Genomic DNA, 22,414 nt, shown 5'->3' with positions numbered 1-22,414 from the left:
GAGCAAAATGGCTCTGTTACAGTAACCATAGATGTAAAGGAGCAATACGATTACTTTGATAGTTTTAGGATACATGAGACTTTCTTTTATAATTGTATCAAGATAAGAATTTATCCCTTTCTTCTAGCTATGCAGTTATGATACATCTTCTGATTTTCTCCCCTTATTTTCAACATGATCCATCTTATACAACAAACCCTACAATTATACCCAAAACAAAAAGGTTAATAACCCATTCTTGCATTCAAGCGTATGTGGTCCAGTGCCGTAGGATAGGACTCCACTCTTAATGTCTGTGGTTGAAAGTATTAAACCTTTTTAATTTGTAGTACTACTATAATACCAATCCATTTATTGCATCTTAAGTGCCTAATATTATACTAGTACTAATTAAGAAAACTATATTTTAAATTTAAAGTGATAGCTTTGTTTCTCCTCAAATAAGACTGCATCAGAGAACTTGATCGCTTCATCTCATCTTCTATTTTAAATAAATAGAGAAATCCTAATTTATTACAATTTATATTCACCCGAGAAATCGAAACTCCTGGAACCTTCTGATCCATCTCAAACTTTAACTACCCATCACAGTTATTCGCCACGTGTACGGTCCATATCACTCCTCTCTGATGCACACCTCCACCACTCTCTCTTGTGGAATAACAATAAAACTGACATCAACCAGAAAATTAAAGACGAAGATTTCCATAAATTTGACGAATTTGAAGTAAACCGGCAAACAAAATTTCAAATCTTTGTGTGTGTATATATTTTTTTCCCGATTGAATTCGAACTCCTCGTTTTTTATAGTTGTTGAGCTTCTACAGTCGATCACATATGGTTTCTGTTCAATGGAACAGGCGGCATTATTGGGAGAGAAGAACAATCAACGACAGTAGAATGTATTGTGTAGGATGATTTTATTCATTGTGTAAGGTTCCCTCTAAAGAGGGTGTAGAAGGACAATGTACATGGTAAGTAAATAATCTATTCTAGGAGTAATATTACATGAGCTTAATTGGGTGATTGACTCCTAATTTAGGGTGATTTGATTGTAGGAGATATTTTCTTTTCCTCAACATGATTCTAGGAGATATTCTCTTTTCCTCAACACTCCCCCTCAAATTGAGTGGTGGGGTCACCAATACTCAATTTGGATAGCACATCTTCGAAGTTCCTCGCGTTGACTGCCTTATTAGTATGTCGGCAAGTTGATCCTCTAATCGAACAAAAGGTAGTTCAACAATGCATTTCTCAATGTTTTCTTTAATGAAATGTCTGTCTACCTCCACATGCTTAGTCCGATCATGTTGAACTGGATTTTGTGAGATACTTATGGCGGCCTTGTTATCACAATACAGTTGGCACTTGTTAGGAGAGAAATTAATCTCTTTCATCAATCTTCTTAGCCACAATATCTCAGTCAACCCACTTTTGATTCCTCGAAACTCTGCTTCAGCACTCGAGAGAGCTACCACCTTCTGCTTCTTACTCTTCCACGTTACTAAATTACCTCCAACAAAGGTAAAGTAGCCTGCGGTGGACTTCCTATCATTTGGGTTCCCTGCCCAATCAGCATCTGTATACCCATGAATCTCAAGATGTCCGTTTTTGGAGAATAACACTCCATGTCCCGGGGTTCCCTTCAAATATCGACAAATCCTAAGCGGTGCTTCCATGTGATCAGTTTATGGCTTGTGCATGAACTGACTCACGATCCCCACTGCATAAGCTATATCCGGCCTAGTGTGCGAAAGATATATGAGTTTTCCAACTAGTCGCTGGTATCGACTACGATCAGTCAACTCAGCTTCTTCTCTGATTTGTAGGCCATGGTTAACTGCCATAGGAGTGTCCGCTGGTTTACATTCCAGTAGGCCGGTTTCCGCGAGGATGTCCAAGATATACTTCCTTTGCCGCAGAACGATACCTTTAGTTGACCTTAGAACCTCAATCCCCAGAAAATACTTGAGATTCCCCAAGTCCTTCATCTCAAATTCTTAGAATAAGTTCTTTTTTAACTCCTCAATCTCTTCTAGGTCATCCCCTGTAATAATCATGTCATCAACATAAATGATTAAGCATGTCATCTTGTCACCCTTTTTCTTTAAAAACAGTGTATGGTCTGAATTGCTTTGTGTGTATCCATAACTACTCATTGCTCCGACAAACCTTCCAAACCACACTCTTGGGGATTGTTTCAATCTGTATAAGGTCTTCCTTAATCGACAACCTTCACCTGCCTTGAATTCCCCTGCAAAGCCTGGTGGTGCCTCCATATACACTTCCTCTTCCTTTTTCAACTCACCATGAAGGAAGGCATTTGTCACATCGAACTGATGCAACGGCCAGTCCCTATTAGCAGCAACAGATAGCAACACTCGAACAGTATCCATCTTGGCTACCGGCGAGAAGGTCTCTGAATAGTCCACTCCATAAGTCTGAGTGTAGCCTTTTGCAACAAGTCGTGCCTTGTATCTTTCTATCGTACCATCAGGTCTTCTTTTGATAGTGAAGACCCACCGACAGCCTACTAGTCGCTTCCCTTCTGGCAGAGCACACTTCTCCCATGTGTGGTTTCGGATCAGTGCATCTATCTCCTTCTTCATTGCTTCCTTCCAATGTTTGTGTCTCATAGCTTCTTCCCATGTCTGTGGTATTTCTTCTTCTTCATACAGTGCATTATCGAAGGCCTGTGCCATTTCTGATAAATGGCCTTTTGCTAGGTTCACAATAGAGTAGCGTTTTTTTCTGTCAATTTTCTCCGGTATGTACCTTCTTGGTGGAACTCCTCTGTTTAACCTCGGTGGAAGTATGTATCTTCCAGTGTCAGGGTCAACTCCTTCGACCTCGACCTCATCAAATTCTCCTCCTCCAGCCTCGGTTGAATTTTCTATTTCCTCTATACTCACAGTGTTAGCCAAACAATCATCTGTATCCACAAGAGTACTTACATTGGATATCCTTAGCGGAGAAATAGTGGAGTCGATGTCACCTTCCACGATAGACTTCATCACATCAGAGACTTGCTCAGCGGAAAAACTTACTGTTTTCTCTGTTGGGTCGACCTGAGGATCGTTTGGCGTTGGCGTTGGCATTGAGATCCAACTTAGCGGGTCCGTATCATTGTTACCCCTAGTAGTACTACTCTCCCCCTGACCGCTAAGGTGGGTGAAGAAATACTCAGATTCAAGGAAGTTGCAGTTCATTGTAACAAACATACGTTTTGACTTTGGATCAAAACACCTATACCCCTTTTGGTTTACCCCATATCCTACAAATACACATTTAATAGCACATGGAGACAATTTGGTTCTTTCGTGTTTGGGAATGTGGACGAAAACAGAGCATCCGAAGACGCGAGGTTCAAGGGTCAAGGGTGGAGGGATCTTTGTAAGGGTGGATAAGACTTGCAAAGGAGTTTTGTGGTTGAGAATGCTTGTGGGCAGTCGGTTTAAGAGATAGGCTGAAGTGGCAATGGCTTCTGGCCAGAAGTGTTCTGGGGTTTTTGACTCTATAAGCATAGAGCGAGTCATTTCGAGGAGAGATCGATTTTTCCTTTCGGCCACACCATTTTGTTCAGGAGTGTAAGCACAAGTGGTTTGTTGTATAAGGCCTTTGTCTTGGAAGAATTGTTTCATACTAGAATTAACGAACTCCCCACCATTATCTGACCGAAGAACTTGAATTGGTTTGTGAAACTGTGTTTGGATAAGGTTATAAAAATGGGTAAAGTTTGAAAAGACTTCTGATTTATGTTTCATGAAATATACCCAAGTCATGCGGGTGCAGTCATCTACAAAAACTAAGCAATATCGAAGACCTTGCCCCCCAACAACTGGTGCGGGCCCCCAAACATCGGAATGTACCAAGGTAAATAAGGATTTAACACGAGTATTATTCAAAGGGTAAGAGTTTCGATGACTTTTGGATAAAAAACAAGTTTCACAGTGCATATCATGTTTAGGAACAATACTAGGAAATAACAATTTTAAGTAACCGATAGATGGATGACCCAAGCGCCGATGCCAAAGCCAAGCTTTCCGGTCAGCTGACCCGTGAGTTAACATGACAGTTCCCTTTTGAGCTATTTCGGGAGTTGGAGGGTTCCTTAACAAGGGGTCCTCCCCCAATCCCCCAAATACCTGAAACCCTATGTTCTGTAATATGCGCCGCTTCTCCCACTATCTGTTCCTCACTCCAATCGTCGACGATACTCCCGCTCCCACCGGTGACGAGGTTTGCAGCCCCTGTTTTGGGGCCCGTCGGGCTTGTTACGACCTCTCGGCTGTTGTCGGAGGCTCCGCTTTGTTCTCCTTTTCGGGCTTCTCCGGTCACCACAGCTGCGTGTCCTCCGCCGCGGTTCCAGGGAGTTCGAGGTGGTGGCGGTGGCGGCTTCCCATGCTTCTCTTCCCACCATTCGGGGTAGCCAATTAACTCAAAGCACGACTCTTTCGTGTGCTTTTTTCTTTTACAATAGGAGCACACGAGCTTAGATTTGTCTTCATCGTCACGTTGGTTGTTGTTCCGTAGCCAATTTCCGCCGCCCCGATTACTACCCCGAGAGCCGCCGGAGTGACCCTGCTGTCCGGAGACGGCGAGTCCAGCACCGATTCCCTCCGTAGGCATCTCACTGCCGCCATTGTTACTGGTTTGTAAGACCTGGTATCTGGTTGCCTCTCGCATCACCATGTTGTATGCATAATCCAAAGAGGGAAGTGGCTCCATCTTTAAGATCTCCTTCTTAATTGGTTCATACTTACTGTCAATTACATAGACAAATTGGCAGAGTCTCTGATCTTGTATAAATTTGTTATGGATTTCTATGTCCTCTGGGTATATCATCGGGTTCTTCTGCTTTTGATCGATTGAGATCCAAAGATCCTGCAATATGCTCCATGTCTCCTCTAATGATTTGTTCCCTTGTCGCAGTATGCTTGCTTTGTAATTGAGGTCATACACTTGGATTTTATCCCCTCCGCTTCCATAAGTGACGGCCAACGCGTCCCAAATATGTTTGGCTGTCGGATGTTGCGAAACTCGGCTGACTAGCCAAGATTCCATATTTTGTGTTAGCCATGTGAAAACACAATGGTCAGCCTGTTGCCACTGCGCAAAGGCTGGATCTGTTCGTGGTGGGGGAGCAGGCACTCCGGTCACGTGAGAGACCATTCCCCGACCTCTTATCGCCGCCTTCATAAGTACAGACGAGATAGCGTAATTCTCTCCGTTCAGTTTGTCTCCGCCAATGTGGAGTGGCTGTGTGTCTATCTTGTATGACACAACAGCCGTTTCTGGTGTATTGGGTTGGTTCTGGTTTTGGTTCATCGCAAAACTATTGCGCATGAAGTTGGCAAATTGCCGGGCAAACTCGTCCGCCATGGATTGGTTTGAAGTTTCTGATAATTTCTTATCTTCGTCTGACATACTGTTTTACTGGTACAGGTGCAAGGAAAAAAGGAATGGAAAGGTAAAAAATGGGAGGGCCGAGAAAGGTATCAAGGACGATGATGATACCTTATTTGAGTCCAACCTTGCTCTGATGTCATGTTCAATGGAACAGGCGGCATTATTGGGAGAGAAGAACAATAAATGACAGTAGAATGTATTGTGTATGATGATTTTATTCATTGTGTAAGGTTCCCTCTAAATAGAGTGTAGAAGGACAATGTACATGGTAAGTAAATAATCTATTCTAGGAGTAATATTACACGAGCTTAATTGGGTGATTTACTCCTAATTTAGGGTGATTTGATCGTAGGAGATATTTTCTTTTCCTCAACATGATTCTAGGAGATATTCTCTTTTCCTCAACAGTTTCTGTGCACCCGAATCCCCAAACGGGTCAGGGTTTTACCCATTTCTACAATTTCCATTTGAGCGGGGATCCGGCGAAGGCAGCAGACAATAACACGACGTCGTACTGGAGCGCCGCCGCCGCCGTGGATGAGCCCGGAAAGAAGGTCCGAAAGCCTTACACGATCACCAAGTCGAGAGAGAACTGGACTGAGATGGAGCACGAGAAGTTTCTAGAAGCTCTTCATTTGTAAGTCTATCCATGGTTGTTTTCTTCGTCTATATTCAGTTTGAAGATTTGAATTTTTATTTCGTAAATTTGGTTGAGCCGTTTTCTCACACAAAAAGTTGCATTTCTTCTGATTTACTACTTTCTACTGCCAGATTTGATCGTGACTGGAAGAAAATTGGGGCTTTTGTTGGCTCAAAGACAGTAATCCAGGTAGTTTCAAGTTGATTCTCACCTTTTTTTTCATAAATAATTATATATGTCTTGTTATCCTGTTAATTTCTGATTACAAGCAGTAGATCATCCTCCAACATTGTTATTGTACCTCCATCTTAAAATTTTTGACTTCATGAATAGTCTCATGCATGATCAAGAAAGAAATTTTTAGTTCCATGTTTATCAATAGAACAATGTAGCTGTATAGGGTTTATCCGTTTAGATGCTAAAAACGTTACATTTTGCAGATTCGCAGCCATGCTCAGAAACATTTTATGAAAGTTCAAAAGAATGGTGCGAGTGAACATGTTCCTCCCCCACGGCCAAAGAGGAAAGCAGCTCACCCTTATCCACATAAAGCCCCCAAAAAAGGTTAGCGCTTAATGGTTGATCTATGAGTATCCCTTTGACGTTCTTCCTCCGTGAAGTATTCTCTCATTGGTTGTTTTACTTGTATTTCAACCTGTGCAGTTGCCTCCCAACCCTCAGAACCGTTGTCTTCAGGTCCTCTTCTCGACCCCAAATATGCTGTGGGGCTGCAATCAGTGTCAGTGCCCACAAATATAATTAACAGCAAGTCTTTGAATCATTGCACTCCCCCAGTACCAACGGGCTGTTCATCTCCTATATCAAGTGGTATGTATTTATGATTGAACATACGATCTTCTATATTTTTTAAGACAGTGGTGAGATCTTTATTTTGTTATTCCAGATGATTTTGCGCTGCCTGGTGGTGCCATGAACTGGAGTAGTAGCAGTGATGACGTTATTCCTGGAAGATGGGAGTCTAGTGAGATGAATAGCCACGTAAAAGAGAAAGTGATAGGAAACAGAGGTATGCTTCTATTGCTTTTATCTTTTGATTGGTTATTGTGTTGAACCTGTTCACTAGCAACTCAGTTTCCATTGGTAAATTTATGCCCAAAGTCGACCATTCAGTTACCCTGTTATGGGTATACAAAGCTCATCTTTGGCAATTTCTGGTCTTGAGACTTAATTGATTGGTTATGTAACTATGCATTTGTTACTCCCAATATATCTACTCTCATACAGCTAGTTATATCGATAACGTTCTTATCGGATTCTTGCTCGAAGAGTTAGTCTGGATTTAGAGAAGTGTTTTAATGATTTTTTATTTGCATTATATTGTATTTATCTCTTGTTTATGTGTTTCTCAATTTTACTACTTCCATTTCTGCAGCAGCTCTACCAGATTTTGCTCAGGTTTATTGCTTTATTGGCCGTCTATATGACTCTAGTGTCAGAGATCACTTAACAGAGCTAAAAAAGATGGACCCCATAAATATCAAGATGGTTAGTCAAACTTTATCTCAGATTGTGTTTTGTGGTAATATTTTTTATATAATAGCCAGATATTCCAAACACTGTAATTGTCTTCTATAGCTTAGTTCACCTTTTTCTAGATTCCCAATTCATTTAAGAATGTTTCATGCAATTTTTTTCATTTAAAAAATATGATGGGTTCTCTATCCTTAATCCTTGGCTCCAGAATATAATTATATCATGTATCATTCGCTTATTTTTTTTCTCTACTTTGTTTGGAATTTGTTGAAGATTTTTATGTGTCTACTTCAGGTGCTGATGTTGATGAACAATCTCTTAGCCAACTTGATCAGCCCTGAATTTGAGAATCATGTAAGTTCCCGATCACGCACCTAGTCTTGTACTCTATTGATTATGTGTGTTCGCATTGCTTCTTACCAAAACGTTGATAAATTCCTAGCACCATCTGAAGGATTGAATTGGGTCATGGAAACACTGACGTTCTCGAGAAAACATTATCTCTTGTGCATCAATTTCTGTTTAACTGTCTTTTAGTCAGTATTCTGTACATGTAAATTTGCTCCCCCATCCCTCATAGAATTCTTGCTTTTATCCCAGCATCCTATCTTGAAAGGTGCATTGTCATTCAAATAGATCCAAACAAGGCTTCCTATAGATGTATGTGTTGTGGTTATATTTTGCTATTTTTTCTGTCATGAAATATTGCGATTCAATTTATGTAGCGGTTAGCCATTGGTTTTGTGGCTTAGGATGTAGTATTTGAGCAAATAATGTCCACGTGTGCCACATTATTCAGAATTCATTATTGGGGGCTAGTGTTATTTCAGGTGTTGTTAATATGGTTTCTTCTTCTTCTTCCCCATCGATAGTCTAGGAGCTAAGTTTTTGTGCCATTATTTCATTGCTATGATTTATAGTCTTGTCACAGTTGTTTAGCTATCAACTTTTCTTGATCAGAAGTGTAACTATTCTTAAAATCTCTGAAAGCTGGGGTAATTTGTTTAGCTAATTTCACCAGTGTTGTTTAGTGAGATTTGAGCGGAAAAATCGCTCAAGAAGTTGGTGTGACAAATGCAGAAAGTGTGAAGTTCCTAAGTTGTTCTTTGTTGCAGAGGAAGTTGCTGTCATTGTACAATGTTGACGTCGAAAATGACCAGACGAGCAGTGAAACCTCTTGGTAGGTTTTTGGAAGGCAATGAGGCGGTAGTGTGAGCGACAAAGCTCCTTCTTATGGATGGAAGTAAATAGCAATGTACATTCCCTAGTTCTTGTGTATGTGTGTGTGGGTGTGTGTGGTTACTCTAAACTTCACAGATGTATTTTTATCGCAGCTAATCTTCTGGGAATGGATCAGAGTGCAATGTGTGCAAGTATATAAAGTGAGGCGGGCAGTTTTGCGATCATCAAAGAAGAATTGGATGTCTTTCTGCTCCAAAATCCAAAAATCCTTGATACGATCTTCTATATCTTAGGAAATCACAATTATTTAGTTATCTTTTATTCCCCAAATCTTTTCATATCTTTATTTTCTTATTCAATAAGTTAGGTTAGTAGTATTCTAGTATTATAAATAGGAGAGCTTGTTATCATTTTATGCAATCAATGAATGAATATATTATTTTGGCCAAGTCCCTTGCATAATACGTTGAATCCTTAATACTTACGCCACCTGCTGCCCGACGAAATCTCACCGCGCACAGCCGGAACGTATATCTGATCTGCAGTCGCTGCCCGACTGGTTGGAACTCCCGCACAGCCACCCAGATTCTTCCTCCGTCGACCCTCACGGGCGCTGAATTTATCTCTTCATATTTGTTCTCCGTTCTACCGAACGTTAGGGATTTAGGTCCTTAACAACTGGTGCTTTCATTGAGAGTTGACCCTCCCACCATCTCGAATCAAAGCTCCACTGCTGCCCGACGGAAAACATTCCGCGCACAGCACCTGCTTTGGTTGCCGAGTCCAGCCTGTCCGCCGAGCTCTAGCCGCCGGACAATCCTACTTCTGCAAAGCCCGACGGGAAGGATTCATGCGTGCCGCGTTGAAGTCAGACCATTATCCATAACCCATACCTCACCACCCAAAAGAAAAGAGTGGCCCTCTTCGTCCAATTTATTCAAAAAAAGGAAAAAAACCACCAAACAGAAGCTTCCCCCTTCCTTCGTCGAAAACATCCTATCTTCAGTCCGTCAACATGTCATACGACTATATCGGCTATCACCGTTATCAACGCTTGTCCTATGATCAGCCACCACCCAGGTACAGGCGTGAACCCTACGGTCCGCCGCAACCTCACCGAATGGGGTCTGTCCAGACGTGCCACCCCACTTGTTGGGATCCGCCTCGGCAACGAACCGATAACTGTTATCCACCACCCTATCGTGATCCAGGTATGGTCCCGGATTCATACGTCGAGCCGCGAAACTCCTACGCCCGATATCGCCCGTGGCAGCCTCAATATCACCCTCGTCCAGCCACCAAAGCGGAGGACCCGATTAACGCAAAGTTAGACCGCTTATTGGAAGCATGTGACAAGATAGAAACTTGGTTCGATGCCACAAATCGCCGGTTTAGCAAATTCCGAACTTTACCGCAGCCCGAACGTGATCTTGATCAGCCCCATGTTGCTGCACCACTCTAAAAGATGGCATATCCTCCATCAATAAATAATGAGGCTTCTTTTGGGCCTTCGCGTTTAGTCCCCAATGAATCAACGACTCCACCATGCCACCGCACCAAATCCGATCAAACCCCAGCGCGTCAGCCTTCGTGTTGGGAACCCCCTCTAATGGCCACCCCTGCTGTAGACCAGATCCACCAACCCTACCAGCCGCTACTGCCGCTGCCGCGATCAAATCACCCGCTGCAGTCGAGTCCAGCACAGCCCTTGGAGCTGCCGCCCTACTCCACTCCAGGCCCTCTCCAACCCTTGCAACCGCTACCGGAGACAGCTCCATTGTTGGCCTCTAATCGTCTTCCGCAAGCTGCTGTCTCGAGCTCGAGGCCAAAGGAGTGGCAAATGAATGTGCAAAAGGCTAGTGAGTATGGTTTGATAAATAAAGTTGTGTCTTGTTCTCGTGATGTTGTGGGAGAAAAGAACATTGTTGAAGATAAATGGAAAGAAAATGGGATGGGACCGAAGGGTTTAGTTGAGAGTAAAGACGATAAAGATAGTGACATACTTAAGATGATCGAAATGATCACCGTGCGCGCATTCGATCCTGGTGTATGTGTCAGTCTCAGCAATCAAAAAGAAGAATTTCTTGCTCTGCAGATAGCAAAACCGGATCTACGTGATAGCAAGAAAGAGCTTCCGCATGAAGAAGTAATAAAGTGCTTGTTTGCCATGGGGACCTTTCGCATAGAGCTACTCATGCCTGCAAACCATGTTGTCTTCAATACTGCTCCGGAATTTAGTGGGGATTTGAATGTCACTGATATTACAAGCATGAATCCTCGATTACCATCGCTCGACGCAGATGCAAGGTTGATTCCTCCACGAAATAACAAGCCCTGTTTGATCATTCAGGGACGTGTGGCAGAGTTTTCCATTTTAGCATTGAATTTGGATGACCACATCAGTCTGCCTTCGTTGATTTTTTATGGAGGTGATGAAGGGACACGCTCAGCTGCTCGGTGTGTGTTTGATCTAGGAGGCGAAGCCTCGCCAACGCTTTTGCTGTCAACTCTCGTCGTTACTTCGTGGTTTCCACCTTGAGGACAAGGCAAATTTTAACTATGGGGGAGTTGATACGATCCTCTATCTTAGGAAATCACAATTATTTAGTTATCTTTTATTCCTCAAATCTTTTCCATATCTTTGTTTTCTTATTCAATAAGTTAGGTTAGTAGTATTCTAGTATTATAAATAGGAGAGCTTGTTATCATTTTATGCAATCAATGAATGAATATATTATTTTGGCCAAGTCCTTTGCATAATACGTTGAATCCTTAATCCTTACGCCACCTGCTGCCCGACGGAATCTCACCGCGCACAGCCGGGACTGATCTGCAGTCGCTGCCCGACGGGTTAGAACCCGCGCACAGCCACCCAGATTCTTCCTCCGCCGACCCTCACGGGCGCCGGATTTATCTCGTCATAGTTATTCTCCGTTCTACCGAACGTTAGGGATTTAGGTCCTTAACAATCCCACTGAATTTCTCTGCTGCCATGTGATCCAAACTTGCTTCTCTTTTCTCGGATAGATAGAAATTTTAAGAATCCAAAACTTTGGATTTCATGCATTAACAACTCTTTAATACAGTACTATTATGTTAATAAATGACGACAAAAAACTATGGGAATTTTAATCAGATCTTAGGACTTTTTAACACTGTGTATTAACTATTGTTCACTACTTCAATACAGCCACATCTAAATTATGAGCTTTTAGAATGTCCACAATGGGGGAGCTGCGGCCAGCGGCTAGGTGTGCGGCCCCCCATTGCAGAGAGCCGAGAGGCGGGGCGCAGGGCCGAGAGCTGAGGGCGAGCCGCGGCCGCGGCCCTGGCCCTCCACTGCAGCGGGCCGCATTTAGCGGCTGAGCCGCCGAATATATATATTTTTTTTAATTTCAAAATTTTTTTTATAAATATGAACTTCCATTTCCATTTTTTCACTTCTTTCTATACTTCCAATCCCTTCATTACAGTTCCAATCCCTACAAAAAATGCAAGGTGGAGATGGTGATTCCCCGGGGTACGGAGACTCAGGATACGACAACTTCCCCAATCAGATGTGGAGTCCGTAATCGCCCCAATTCCGGGGCCAGTCAATAGTACGACGAAAATTTGACTCTAATTCGTAACTTTATTAAATTATGTTTATTTCCCAAATTATTAGTCTACTAAAATTTAACATAGTTAAATTAAAAATAACAATAAAAAAAGAAAACAAATTAATTTTTTTTTATAGAAGGTGGCCCTTGTTAATTTTGTTAATTTACCATTGCGGAGGGCCACATGAGAGCCACGAATGGTGGTCGGGCAACATTTGGTGGCCTTCAAGGTCCACCATTGTGGACACCCTTACTGATGCTTGAAATCATCGACTCGACTAAAGTAATTTTCATAATGATTGATTATTCCGTGATTTTTATTTTTAGTAGCAAATATTAATTGGGCCAATTTAACTTTATTAAAAAATAAAAATATCAGTGAGCATAATGGGAATGTATAAAATGTACTGTTGGTTCGAATTCGAATCGACTTACTAGTGAGTGTGAAAAGCCACTCAGGGAAAAGGTGAGGAGAAAGATGGTGATATTTTGGTAAAACTGGGAGATAAATTTATAATTACTGAGATTGAGCAAAATTTGTGGTGCCCTCTAAAATATGGCCTAATTTGAACAGCATTAGCGCACAGAGTGTCACATAATAAGGAAAGTAAACCACAGAGAGAGAGAGAGAGTAAAAGTGTTGAAACGAGCATGCATGTATCCATAGCCGAGTCAGGAAACAAGCCATTTACATGATGGTTCTCCCACAATCTAATTGAGATCCTGAAATTACAGTGAAGCAAAGCTCTACATTCCCAAGACCAAGTCACTGGGAGGTATGCTTGATCTTTTCACAGAAACGAGACAGCATTTTCTTCCACGTGTAACTGCACCTGACTATCGGTATCTGGACTCCAGGTCTAGCTCATGACTCTATATTCCTTGGTTGTGACTAGGATGGCCAAAATGGTGAATCTGCTTTTGAATTTGCTCGGAGCTCCATTTCAACCAGCCTCTGGAAAGCATCCGGAGGGGTGCCACCTACACAATTCAATATTCAATCACAACCAACTGCATAAATATCGCCCCGACTCAAAATATACTCATCTCAGATTACCAAGTTAGATAAATTCATTCCTACAGCAAAACTACATGCAACAGCAAGCACAACAACATTTAAGTCAAGTTAAAAACGACCCAAGGACTCTGTCGTAAGAATTAGAAACTTAAAAAACTTTGGAAGATACAAAAAGTTTCATCTTGATACAAAAAGTTTCATCATTATTTCATATTGGTACAAAAAGTTTCAAATTGGCATTATTAATACAAAACGTTTCATTCGGTTTCATTTTGATACATTCCGTCATCGGGTGTATGCCAGCGTCAAATTTTGTACTAACATGAAACATTCTGTATGAATAGTTTAATTACCCTTTAAATTTCTCTCAGCTAATTAATATTAAAATATTAATCATGATAATAGAGTGAATATCTCAATAAAGTGGACACAGAAAACAACTAATTTATGGGATTGTTGCACTTGCATATACCATGAAGGGGTGTCAGTAGATATATATGGTAAATCTATAAACAAGGTTAACTTAAACAGTTTTTACCTGGCATCGGCAATCCACTGCCTCCCATGTTTGGTAAGCAGGGCCCAAAAGGATGACCTTGCATTTGATTCATTTCCTGGACAAAACCGGTTGGTTGGTTGCCATGATGGGGGACTGGACCACCCCTCGCAAACTGAGGATGGTTGCCTGACATTTGCATCTGATGCAACATTGGGCGCTGCGGAGGAGGAGCGTCAAATCCAGAAACCCTAACATTGGGGCTGTGATGGAAAGACGGTCGTATCATAGGCGAAGAGAGTTGGTGATTGACCGGAGAATTGTGACCAAAAGCGCACTCTGGACTCATGAACTTCAGGTGGGAGCTCATGTGAGCAGGATGTGATTCCAAGTGGTTATACATTGACCTTCCTTGGGCAATTTGTGGAGGCTGAAAATGTTGAGATGATTGCTGCTGCAACTGGAGATTAGAATAGGAAATATCAGGTCCCCTCTGTTCAAACAAGTCGTGTGGAAAGGGCATGCCTTCTGAACCTCCCATGCTATGCTTATCTTTAGTAATACCACCAAAAACTGCCAGTTTCTCGGCTATGTTGATAGGCATACTTGAAGAGCTATTTACACTGTTAATTAAATTACCGCCTGGCAATGTTGGGAGCAACCTGGGATCGCGAGTATCACCTGCAGAAATCAAGTTTTCTTCTTCAGGCAATTGATACCCAGCATTCCTTTCAAATCCACCAAGTTTATTGAATGATTCAGTTTGCCGCTTCGGTGAAGAGATTCCAACTGAAGAATCACCGATGCCAAGCCAGTTATCAGCCCCACCCAATTTCGCAATCTGTCTATGGTTTGAAGAGACATTATAGTCATGATTTGGTCTCTGAAGTCCTGAATTTTCAACTGTTGATGAAGAAATATCATTGTCACCGGCTGGGAAAGGAAACGCATGAGGCTCTGGGGTATCAACTTGAGCAGCGCCAGTAGAACCTCTTTGCGCAGAAACAGGGGCTCCAACCGACTCTAGCTCTTTCATGAAAGCAGTTCCAAAGAGAGCTTCCAGAGTGAGTGTCTTCCCCAAATTACCATTTTCTTCCTCTTTAGGTTTATTCACCACTGTGGTCCTATCATGTTCCTGAGAAAGTACTTGGTTATCGGCCAAATTGATATTAACGGGGGTTACCATCGTATTAGTCTGGTCTGAACTCTTTTGCAACATTGAGAGCAGGTGCAGAGATGCATGATTATCAGCATGTCCACTTGATTGTGCAATAAGTCCTTCAGTAGCAGTCCAGCTTTTCTCATGTGGCTGCATTTTGGTAGGCTTTGCACCATACTCTGACAAGATAGACTGTTCAAGGTCTTCACATGTAAGAACAGCTGGAACAGCATCCTCTTTGTTGTTACTACAAGCTTGATCAGATATCCCATTAGCTGCGGCTGAAATGTCAAGCTTCAGCATATTAGATTTTTTTTGTACTAAAAAGGAGAAATCATGTTAGTTGCTCCTAAAGCATAAAGTTATACTTGCCTTTGTCACTGCCGACTATTAATGACAGCAAATTGTTTTGCCCTGCAGATGGGACATCAGCAGCAGCCTTTGCTTCTGTAAAATGTGCTTGAAAATTTAGAGCCAAAATAAAATAAATAATGGAGTATAAAAAAAACTGAGAACTTTTGCTACCATTCAATGTATAGCACATATTGTTACCTTCCTCAGAAAACCATTGAGCAAACTTTGACGAGTGGGCGCACTTTGGGCTCCATGTATCATCAGGTTTATTATTGTGAAGCTATATAAGAACAAAACTGATGAGATGGCAGCAATCAATACAATTCATCAGAAGGAAAATGATGTGGAAAGGCTGACTAATAAATGGAAGCACAAGAAGAACAGCAGGAGGCATATGTGATTTGGATACTTGAACATAATCAGTAATACCCATGGACCCTAAATATGTTGATGAGATTACTTCAGATAGACAGGATACCATATTAACAAAGTGTCTCTTATAAAGAGTCATTTTGGATTTCAGAACTCATACTGAATTATAAAAATCTAGTCATTATCTTTTAAAAAAACAAATAATCTGGTGCAAGATTCCAGGCCCACATTGAGCAGTGAAATTGACAAATCTGGTAAATACTACACATATGATTGGACAACTGACAGCCGTCTTTATCAATTAAAATGAACTAAATTAACACCATCACATAAAATCTTCAATCAAGTTATAAGAAGATAATTTCAAGTCTAAATGAGACTAGTGTAACTGGGAAGACTGATTAAATAACTGCCACATTGGCAAGGAAGAATCACACTCACATAGAGCAAGGGCTCGGAGCAGCACAAGTTGAAAATGAATGTATTTAAACTTAAATTACCTCAACTGAATTGGGGTGGCCATCATTTTTCAAAGATAATGTGCTACCAAAAATCTTTTCTAATATTGATTCTGGATGACTTCTGCTAGAACCACCAACAGTTTTATCCTCCAATCTAAAATCGGGACCATCCAGTGTTCCATGAGTCTGTAAGGGACTGGAAATGTGGAATAATTGATCTTCTATGATAGATTGCTTAGGCCCATCTAAACTAACATGTATGTTAACATGTTCCCCCTTAGTCGTCAGGAGTGTGTGCTGTGTCTTCTCTGTGGGCTGCCTGCCAAGTAGACTGATTCCTTCAGAGAGCAGACTCTCTAAACCATGATTAGCATTTTGAGTGAGGATGGGGTCAGCATGTGTGGTGCTCTCATTTGTTACAGGTTTCACCACCTGTAAAAGTTTAAAATATATTAGTAATTTGAACAATTGAAGGTACATTTGCAAAGGGATGCTAATGTAGCAATCGACTACAACGTAAAATGAGATTTCAGGAAAAGTGAAGTCATCAGCAAGAGCTGAAGACAGATAATTTTCAAAGATCCTCTGATTTCAATTCTGAAATAGAGCAAAAGAATTACAGTGTGTAACGTAAGTCTTACGAACAATCATATGCGAGTCTACTGTTCTTGAAAACAGCTTCTCTCAAGGTGTTTGAGAATTTTCTAAATCAGAAAGTGCTGCATTCAGTCGATGCAAGTCGGTTGTTCCTAGGTTACAAAGCATACATGCATCTATAACCAAATACATTCTACGCCAAAAAAAAAAGTAAAAATGAAGGTCGCGTACCTCTGACAGAGAAGGTAGAATCAACGATTTCAAGCCCGAGCTTTTTTCTAGGGGATTGGTTTTAAAACCTGGTGGAACAAGCGGTCTTGGAGCAGGAGCTAGTGAGGATAAAGATGGTTTTTCTAAGTCATTGCTTAAGGCAGGAATTGCAGCAGAAACCTGTAATTCATTAGTCCTGACAAAAATCCCCTTTTCCTCTTTGCTATCTACCAAGCCTTCACATAGGCTCAAGACATCACCAACTTTGCTTTTCCCTGAATTAGAATTTTGTTTCTCCTGTAGAACCTTGTGCTGTTCCTTTCTCATCATCTCAAAAGAGGCTGAAAAGAAGTTACATTAAAGATATAGCAGCAATAAGGAACAAAGAGTTTGGAATAACTAGGAGTATTAGGAAATAGGACACAAAAACAACTTCAATGAGAATGAGTGAATACCTCTTCTCCTTCTCTCCTGCTCTGCTCGATCTTCATTAGTAGACTCGATTGAGCCAAAAGTCTCATCATTGAAGGCGTCGGTATCCTTTCTTGAATGAGGTACTGCCTGAATATAGTTGCATAATGAATTTTTTCAGTGATTTCATGCATTTCATATTACCGCATGTGGACTGAGTACTATATTTTTTTTCAAATTAAAACGATACTGGGCTAAAAGAACTTCATTATGATCTACGTTGTTCGGTTAACCTTGTAAGGACGTGGAGGATGATATGGTTCATTGCTTCTGCTTAGTTGATTTTGCTCATTTGGTCGCACCTTAGCAACAGAGATCCCAGAAGCATATCCAGATGGTCTTGGAAATGAACCACTCCCAAGAAGCCCATCATGCTCAGGGGTCTGCCATGAACGTCGAGATTGATTTCCGAAACGCCTTCCAGAATCTACAGTAGAGATTGAATATCAAATCAAATCAAATGGTAGTCGGGGGTGGGGTGCTAGGGACAAGCAGAAGCATAATTGAGACAAGAGTTATAAGAGTTATAAAGATACAAAAGCAGTACAAACATCAGGGATTCCAGAAGATTTAGTTCCCAAAATAGTCTGAAGGAAGCCAGGCACTATACAGAAACTTGGTATATCTTACTTAACATAACACAGTTGTCCCAAGTGCGTGCTAATACATAAAGATCAGAGACAATATCAAAATAATAGTATTATTTTCTCAGCAGGGAATGAGTTCAAAATTCCAGCAGAACTATGAAAATAAAGATAAAAAGGGTCCAAGAAAATTTGTTGAGACTGGTGTGGTCCCAGTCCCCACATGTTAGCTCATTAGGTGCTCCCTTCTTTGAATGCAACTCATACGAAGGTGTGTGTGGGGGGGGGGGGAGAGAGAATATAAAACTCACCCTCTGTCAAAAGTCCAACCAAACAGAATGAATATGCATTACTAGTTAATGTAAATTTAGAATTTCATAACAGTGTTTACTCCTTATTTAGCTTTTTGAATCATTTAAGGCAGAAGACTTGACTCGTCATTAATCTTAGACATTATTGCCATTGTAAGGTAAGAACAGCAGATCAATTACACAAGGACAAGCTATAGAGAAGTTACTGCTCTGACTAAAAGGAGAAAAAGTGAATCAGCTAACAGAGATTTGGATTTCTAAAATAATTCACTTCAACTAGATCGTCCTACAAATATAATACATGTGCCAAGCCTACAGAAGAATGTTAAAGATAACCTGAGTCCTTGTCGGACTGAGAATCACTGTCTCGATCACTCCGGGCAGAAGAACGGGTATCCCATTTCCCATAAATGCCTCTAGAGTAGGTACCAGAATCCCCCCGAGTAGGAGGTGATGAGGAATACTCATTTCTTCTAAAACCTTGGTACGGCAAGCCCCCAGGAATTCTTGTTTGATCCGGCAATCTCAGCAGTCCTTCTTCCAATTCACTGTCGAAAAAACAGGAGGTGAGCATACTAAAAAATTGTAGGACACTTCTAAATATATCGAAGTGTTAGAAGATGCCAAGAAAGCAGCTCAATAAACTTCCTGGAAACAAAAACAACACAGCTGATATCACAATAACATCTTCGGAAGGCATCCTGTATAACATTATCAATCGAGCACCAATTACCTTGACAGTGATTCCTCAAACCCGCTAGGCAACTTCTTGCAGATATCCGAATTGCTTATCGACAGTAGAAACTCTCTTGAATAAGATATTTTCGGCTTCCTAAAATCAACATAACAACACTTTTCTTCATCTAACAATAAAGCCGTATCAATTAAATGAAGATAAACAAACTTGTTTAACAAGAGATTACGTTGAAATATGGTCATTAGTTTCAGAATCCTTGTCCAAGGACCTTCTATCTTCATCTTGTGAGCTCATTCTGCAGCTCCTAATGAAATCTAACTTCCCCCCAAAAGCAAACACCGCTCTCTAAATCGTACAAATTTCTCCACCTCGCTGCAACCTGATTTAACCATGCACCAAACAGAACAAATAACTCAAATCAAACACACCAATTTTAAATATTCCCAAAGTCTAACTCTCCCAATTCATTGAACTGGTCCAAGACGTACCCAAGTCAATCCAACATTCGAGCTAAAATCCAGTTGATTGATCCAGCTCAATCAAAATCCATGCCCTAATCCACCAAAATCCAATGCTAAAAAACAGAAATTAAGCACTCGTTTGCCCCGATTCGAAATCCGTCTAGAAATGTTGCACCCTTCGCTTCCTCTACCGCCTAATTTAGCAAAAATATCTCTGTCCGAACATGGATCGAGAAATAGAAACGAAAATTGGAAAAAGGTTAGGGTTTAAAATCCTAGCAAATTTGTTTTCCTATTCTCCGATCAACCATCTCATATGTGTATAATATACGTGGGTGCGCGTATATCTGTATTTTTTGTTCTTAAAAAAAGAAATAAGGGAGAAAGAAATTCCACATATTTGAAACGCCATAGCAGAGCACCGGAAATTAGAGAATTCTTTACGCGCTGTGTTTAAGAGTAACAGCACGCGCTAGCTTCAGTGGTGGATGGCGTGGCTATGGTTTTCCGGTTGGTACGTGTGTTATACTGCGGCTTTTGCGAGCGGTAAATTGAGGCATCAAAATAGACAGGAAAAATCTAGGAATGTGTTAGGATAAATGGTGAATTCTATACAAACAATTGAATGATTAAGCATTTTCTCAACTCACAGACTTGTGTTCTAAAATTCTTTGGAGATGAGGGTAGATATAACCTTACGATTTAACTCACTAATAATTTTATTTTCGGATGTGTTTTTTTTATGGAAGTGTCAAATTCAACTTTACACACAAATCAATAGTTGACGACATAGTATAACATTCAATCATTGAGCTTTAGCCTCATAATATCGCATACTCAAATTTGAATTATAATACATCTCTCTTTAACATTTAAAACGATACGATTTTAATACATAATGAGTAAAGTAATAAAGAATAATTGGTAAAATAAGATAGATGAGGAGAATAACGAATAAAATAAGAGAGAAAAAAATAGTGAAAATAGTATTAATGAATTGAAAGGTCCATGTCCTAAAATAAAAAGTTTTAAAAAATTCTACTTTTAAGAAACAGTCCAAAATAGAAATAATTTCTATTTTAAGAGAAGGAGATAGTATGAGATTATCTAAACCAAACATATTATTTTTAAACAATTATCTTCATCCCATTAAATCACATAATCCAATTTGAGTTACATGGAGCGGGAGTATGAGTTAATTAATACCCTCTTAAACTCAATACACTTCGTGTATCAAATATCCACTACCCATAAATATTGAGATTGGGGTCACAATCGAATACTCGATAAATGTTACAAACACATTATCTCAATATCTTGACTCAATTGAATTTAGTTTATGTTTTACTTTTTTCACATTTCTACCGGCGCCTGCCATTATATCTATTCACATCACATTTCATGCTTCACTCAAATCCATACTGCCATATACTCCCTCCGTCCTATTAAATGGAGTATGTAACATTTGGGAATCGGCAAGGGTTTTTATAAAGTATTGTTTTGTGAGTTAATAAACAGATAATAAAGTAAGAGATATGAAAAAGTAAAATAGAGATATTTCCATTTTAGGAAACGTTTCATTTTTAATGGAATAATCCAAAAATGAAAACGTTTCATTTTTAATGGGACAGATGGAGTATTCATTCACACCACAAACATGTGCCTCGCTCCAACGATGATCATTTCAGCCGATTGCGCCTTACCATTTGCGACCCCTCGCACCCCATTCACAAAAGGCCATCCAAGGACAGTCCAAGCGAAATGACCACTACAAAAAACTCGCTATTTAGTGACGGAATTATCTGTCACTAATCAGTGAAATTTCTTCACTTAACAGATTAGTGGCATGGTAAGTTTCGGCAGATCCGTCATTAAAAAACTTGTCAATAAAAAATATTAGTGACGGATTTGTCCGTCTCTACAACTATTAATCCATCCAATGCCGAAAACATAGGCGACTGCTTCGATTTACTGACGGAATATTATGTCATTATTTAGTGACTAATGCTTTTAATTTATTTTTCCGTCTCTAGTTGGTGAGCTAGCAGCTGCCGTGACTAATTTCGGTCACTATCTAGCACTTTTTTTGTAGTGGACTGAAGAGAGGGTTTTTGCACGTGTGTCGTGTGCATGTGTCCCTACTTCAACAAGATTTATAATTTTCCCACTTTTACAACTAATATTACAAAGTATAGCGGCAAGAGCAGAGTTGAACCACAGAGACTAGGGACCTACTCGAGATCGTTTCTATGATATACTACCCAAGTCAAGAATCACTAAACTTGAGTTTTAAAGCAAACTAATGCATTCATGAAATTAAAAGAAACCTTCTATCAAATGAAATGCTATTAATCAACTTGCAATTGGAATGAGAGAAGGAAATAGCCATATGACAGCAAGAACTCAAACAAAACTCATTGACTGGAAAGAAAAATGGAAATCAGACGGAACTACTCAATTCGAAAAGAAACTGAACTAATTTAACTTTGCAAACAAGAGAACTAATGGAACAGTAGCTATGAATTGTCTAAACACCATTATGCAATCTGGAAGAATAGTTTGAAAGTTGCAGGAAACAAAGCTAAATGGAAAACTAAATCTGCACTAAGATAACATCATAGCTGAAATTCCGAGAAATAACAGATAGTAGTAGTCGAACAAGGAAGTAAAATAAAGCAACAAAATGAGTGTCTTCTTCCCTTAGTTTCTGAATTGCAGCAAAAATCCGATGCAAACAGTAGCAGCGTGAAATGAATCTTCAACCATTGTCTAAGAAAATCATCTCCATTGTAGTGTGAGATAATGTGAATTCTGCGTGGGTTCCCTCCTGAATCTGCCCTCCTTTTTCTCTAATGTGTGGCGGCTCCTTTCTTGAGCTAGGTCATCTTCTAGACTCTCC

General features: G+C 40.4%; 2 protein-coding genes across 3 annotated transcripts; one reads left to right on the top strand and one right to left on the bottom strand.

The window, feature by feature from the left end:
• The first annotated feature begins 5,753 nt into the window (after positions 1 to 5,753).
• On the top strand, positions 5,754 to 9,145 carry LOC121800129 (protein REVEILLE 3-like). 2 transcript variants are annotated; one of them, XM_042199717.1, is made up of 9 exons: positions 5,754 to 6,046; positions 6,181 to 6,238; positions 6,490 to 6,613; positions 6,713 to 6,877; positions 6,954 to 7,076; positions 7,446 to 7,555; positions 7,838 to 7,897; positions 8,659 to 8,798; positions 8,878 to 9,145. In XM_042199717.1, exons 1-8 carry the CDS (start codon positions 5,784 to 5,786, stop codon positions 8,725 to 8,727), a joined length of 972 nt encoding a protein of 323 aa, XP_042055651.1. In that variant the 5' UTR covers positions 5,754 to 5,783; the 3' UTR covers positions 8,728 to 8,798; positions 8,878 to 9,145. The 2 variants fall into 2 exon arrangements, with proteins under 2 accessions (XP_042055651.1, XP_042055641.1); XM_042199707.1 differs by having other exon boundaries at positions 7,443 to 7,555.
• A 3,817-nt stretch (positions 9,146 to 12,962) lies between these two features.
• On the bottom strand, positions 12,963 to 20,107 carry LOC121751390. The gene is made up of 12 exons (XM_042146129.1): positions 19,543 to 20,107; positions 19,281 to 19,433; positions 19,091 to 19,189; positions 18,694 to 18,905; positions 17,696 to 17,889; positions 17,447 to 17,552; positions 17,013 to 17,332; positions 16,224 to 16,616; positions 15,550 to 15,631; positions 15,370 to 15,444; positions 13,881 to 15,278; positions 12,963 to 13,305 (listed from the first exon to the last, which is right to left on the bottom strand). The coding sequence occupies exons 2-12, from the start codon at positions 19,346 to 19,348 to the stop codon at positions 13,217 to 13,219; spliced, it is 3,036 nt and encodes a 1,011-aa protein (XP_042002063.1). The 5' UTR covers positions 19,349 to 19,433; positions 19,543 to 20,107; the 3' UTR covers positions 12,963 to 13,216.
• Positions 20,108 to 22,414: the final 2,307 nt, after the last annotated feature.

Source organism: Salvia splendens, chromosome 1 (assembly GCF_004379255.2).
Source record: "Salvia splendens isolate huo1 chromosome 1, SspV2, whole genome shotgun sequence".
Classification (NCBI taxonomy): Eukaryota; Viridiplantae; Streptophyta; class Magnoliopsida; order Lamiales; family Lamiaceae; genus Salvia; species Salvia splendens.
Note: the sequence above shows the minus strand (reverse complement) of the source record. Positions and strands in the feature narration are given on the sequence as shown.

What these genes read in the sequence shown, in the direction of transcription:
- LOC121800129 (XM_042199707.1), top strand. Translation starts at nt 5,784, where the DNA reads ATGATTCTAGGAGATATTCTCTTTTCCTCAACAGTTTCTGTGCACCCG. An exon ending in TTTCTAGAAGCTCTTCATTT is followed by an intron (nt 6,047 to 6,180) that starts GTAAGTCTATCC and finishes TTCTACTGCCAG; the next exon opens with ATTTGATCGTGACTGGAAGA. An exon ending in GCCCTGAATTTGAGAATCAT is followed by an intron (nt 7,898 to 8,658) that starts GTAAGTTCCCGA and finishes TCTTTGTTGCAG; the next exon opens with AGGAAGTTGCTGTCATTGTA.
- LOC121751390 (XM_042146129.1), bottom strand. Translation starts at nt 19,348, where the DNA reads ATGAGCTCACAAGATGAAGATAGAAGGTCCTTGGACAAGGATTCTGAA. An exon ending in TTTGAGGAATCACTGTCAAG is followed by an intron (nt 18,906 to 19,090) that starts GTAATTGGTGCT and finishes TTTTTTCGACAG; the next exon opens with TGAATTGGAAGAAGGACTGC. An exon ending in TTCTACCTTCTCTGTCAGAG is followed by an intron (nt 16,617 to 17,012) that starts GTACGCGACCTT and finishes AAACTTTTACAG; the next exon opens with GTGGTGAAACCTGTAACAAA.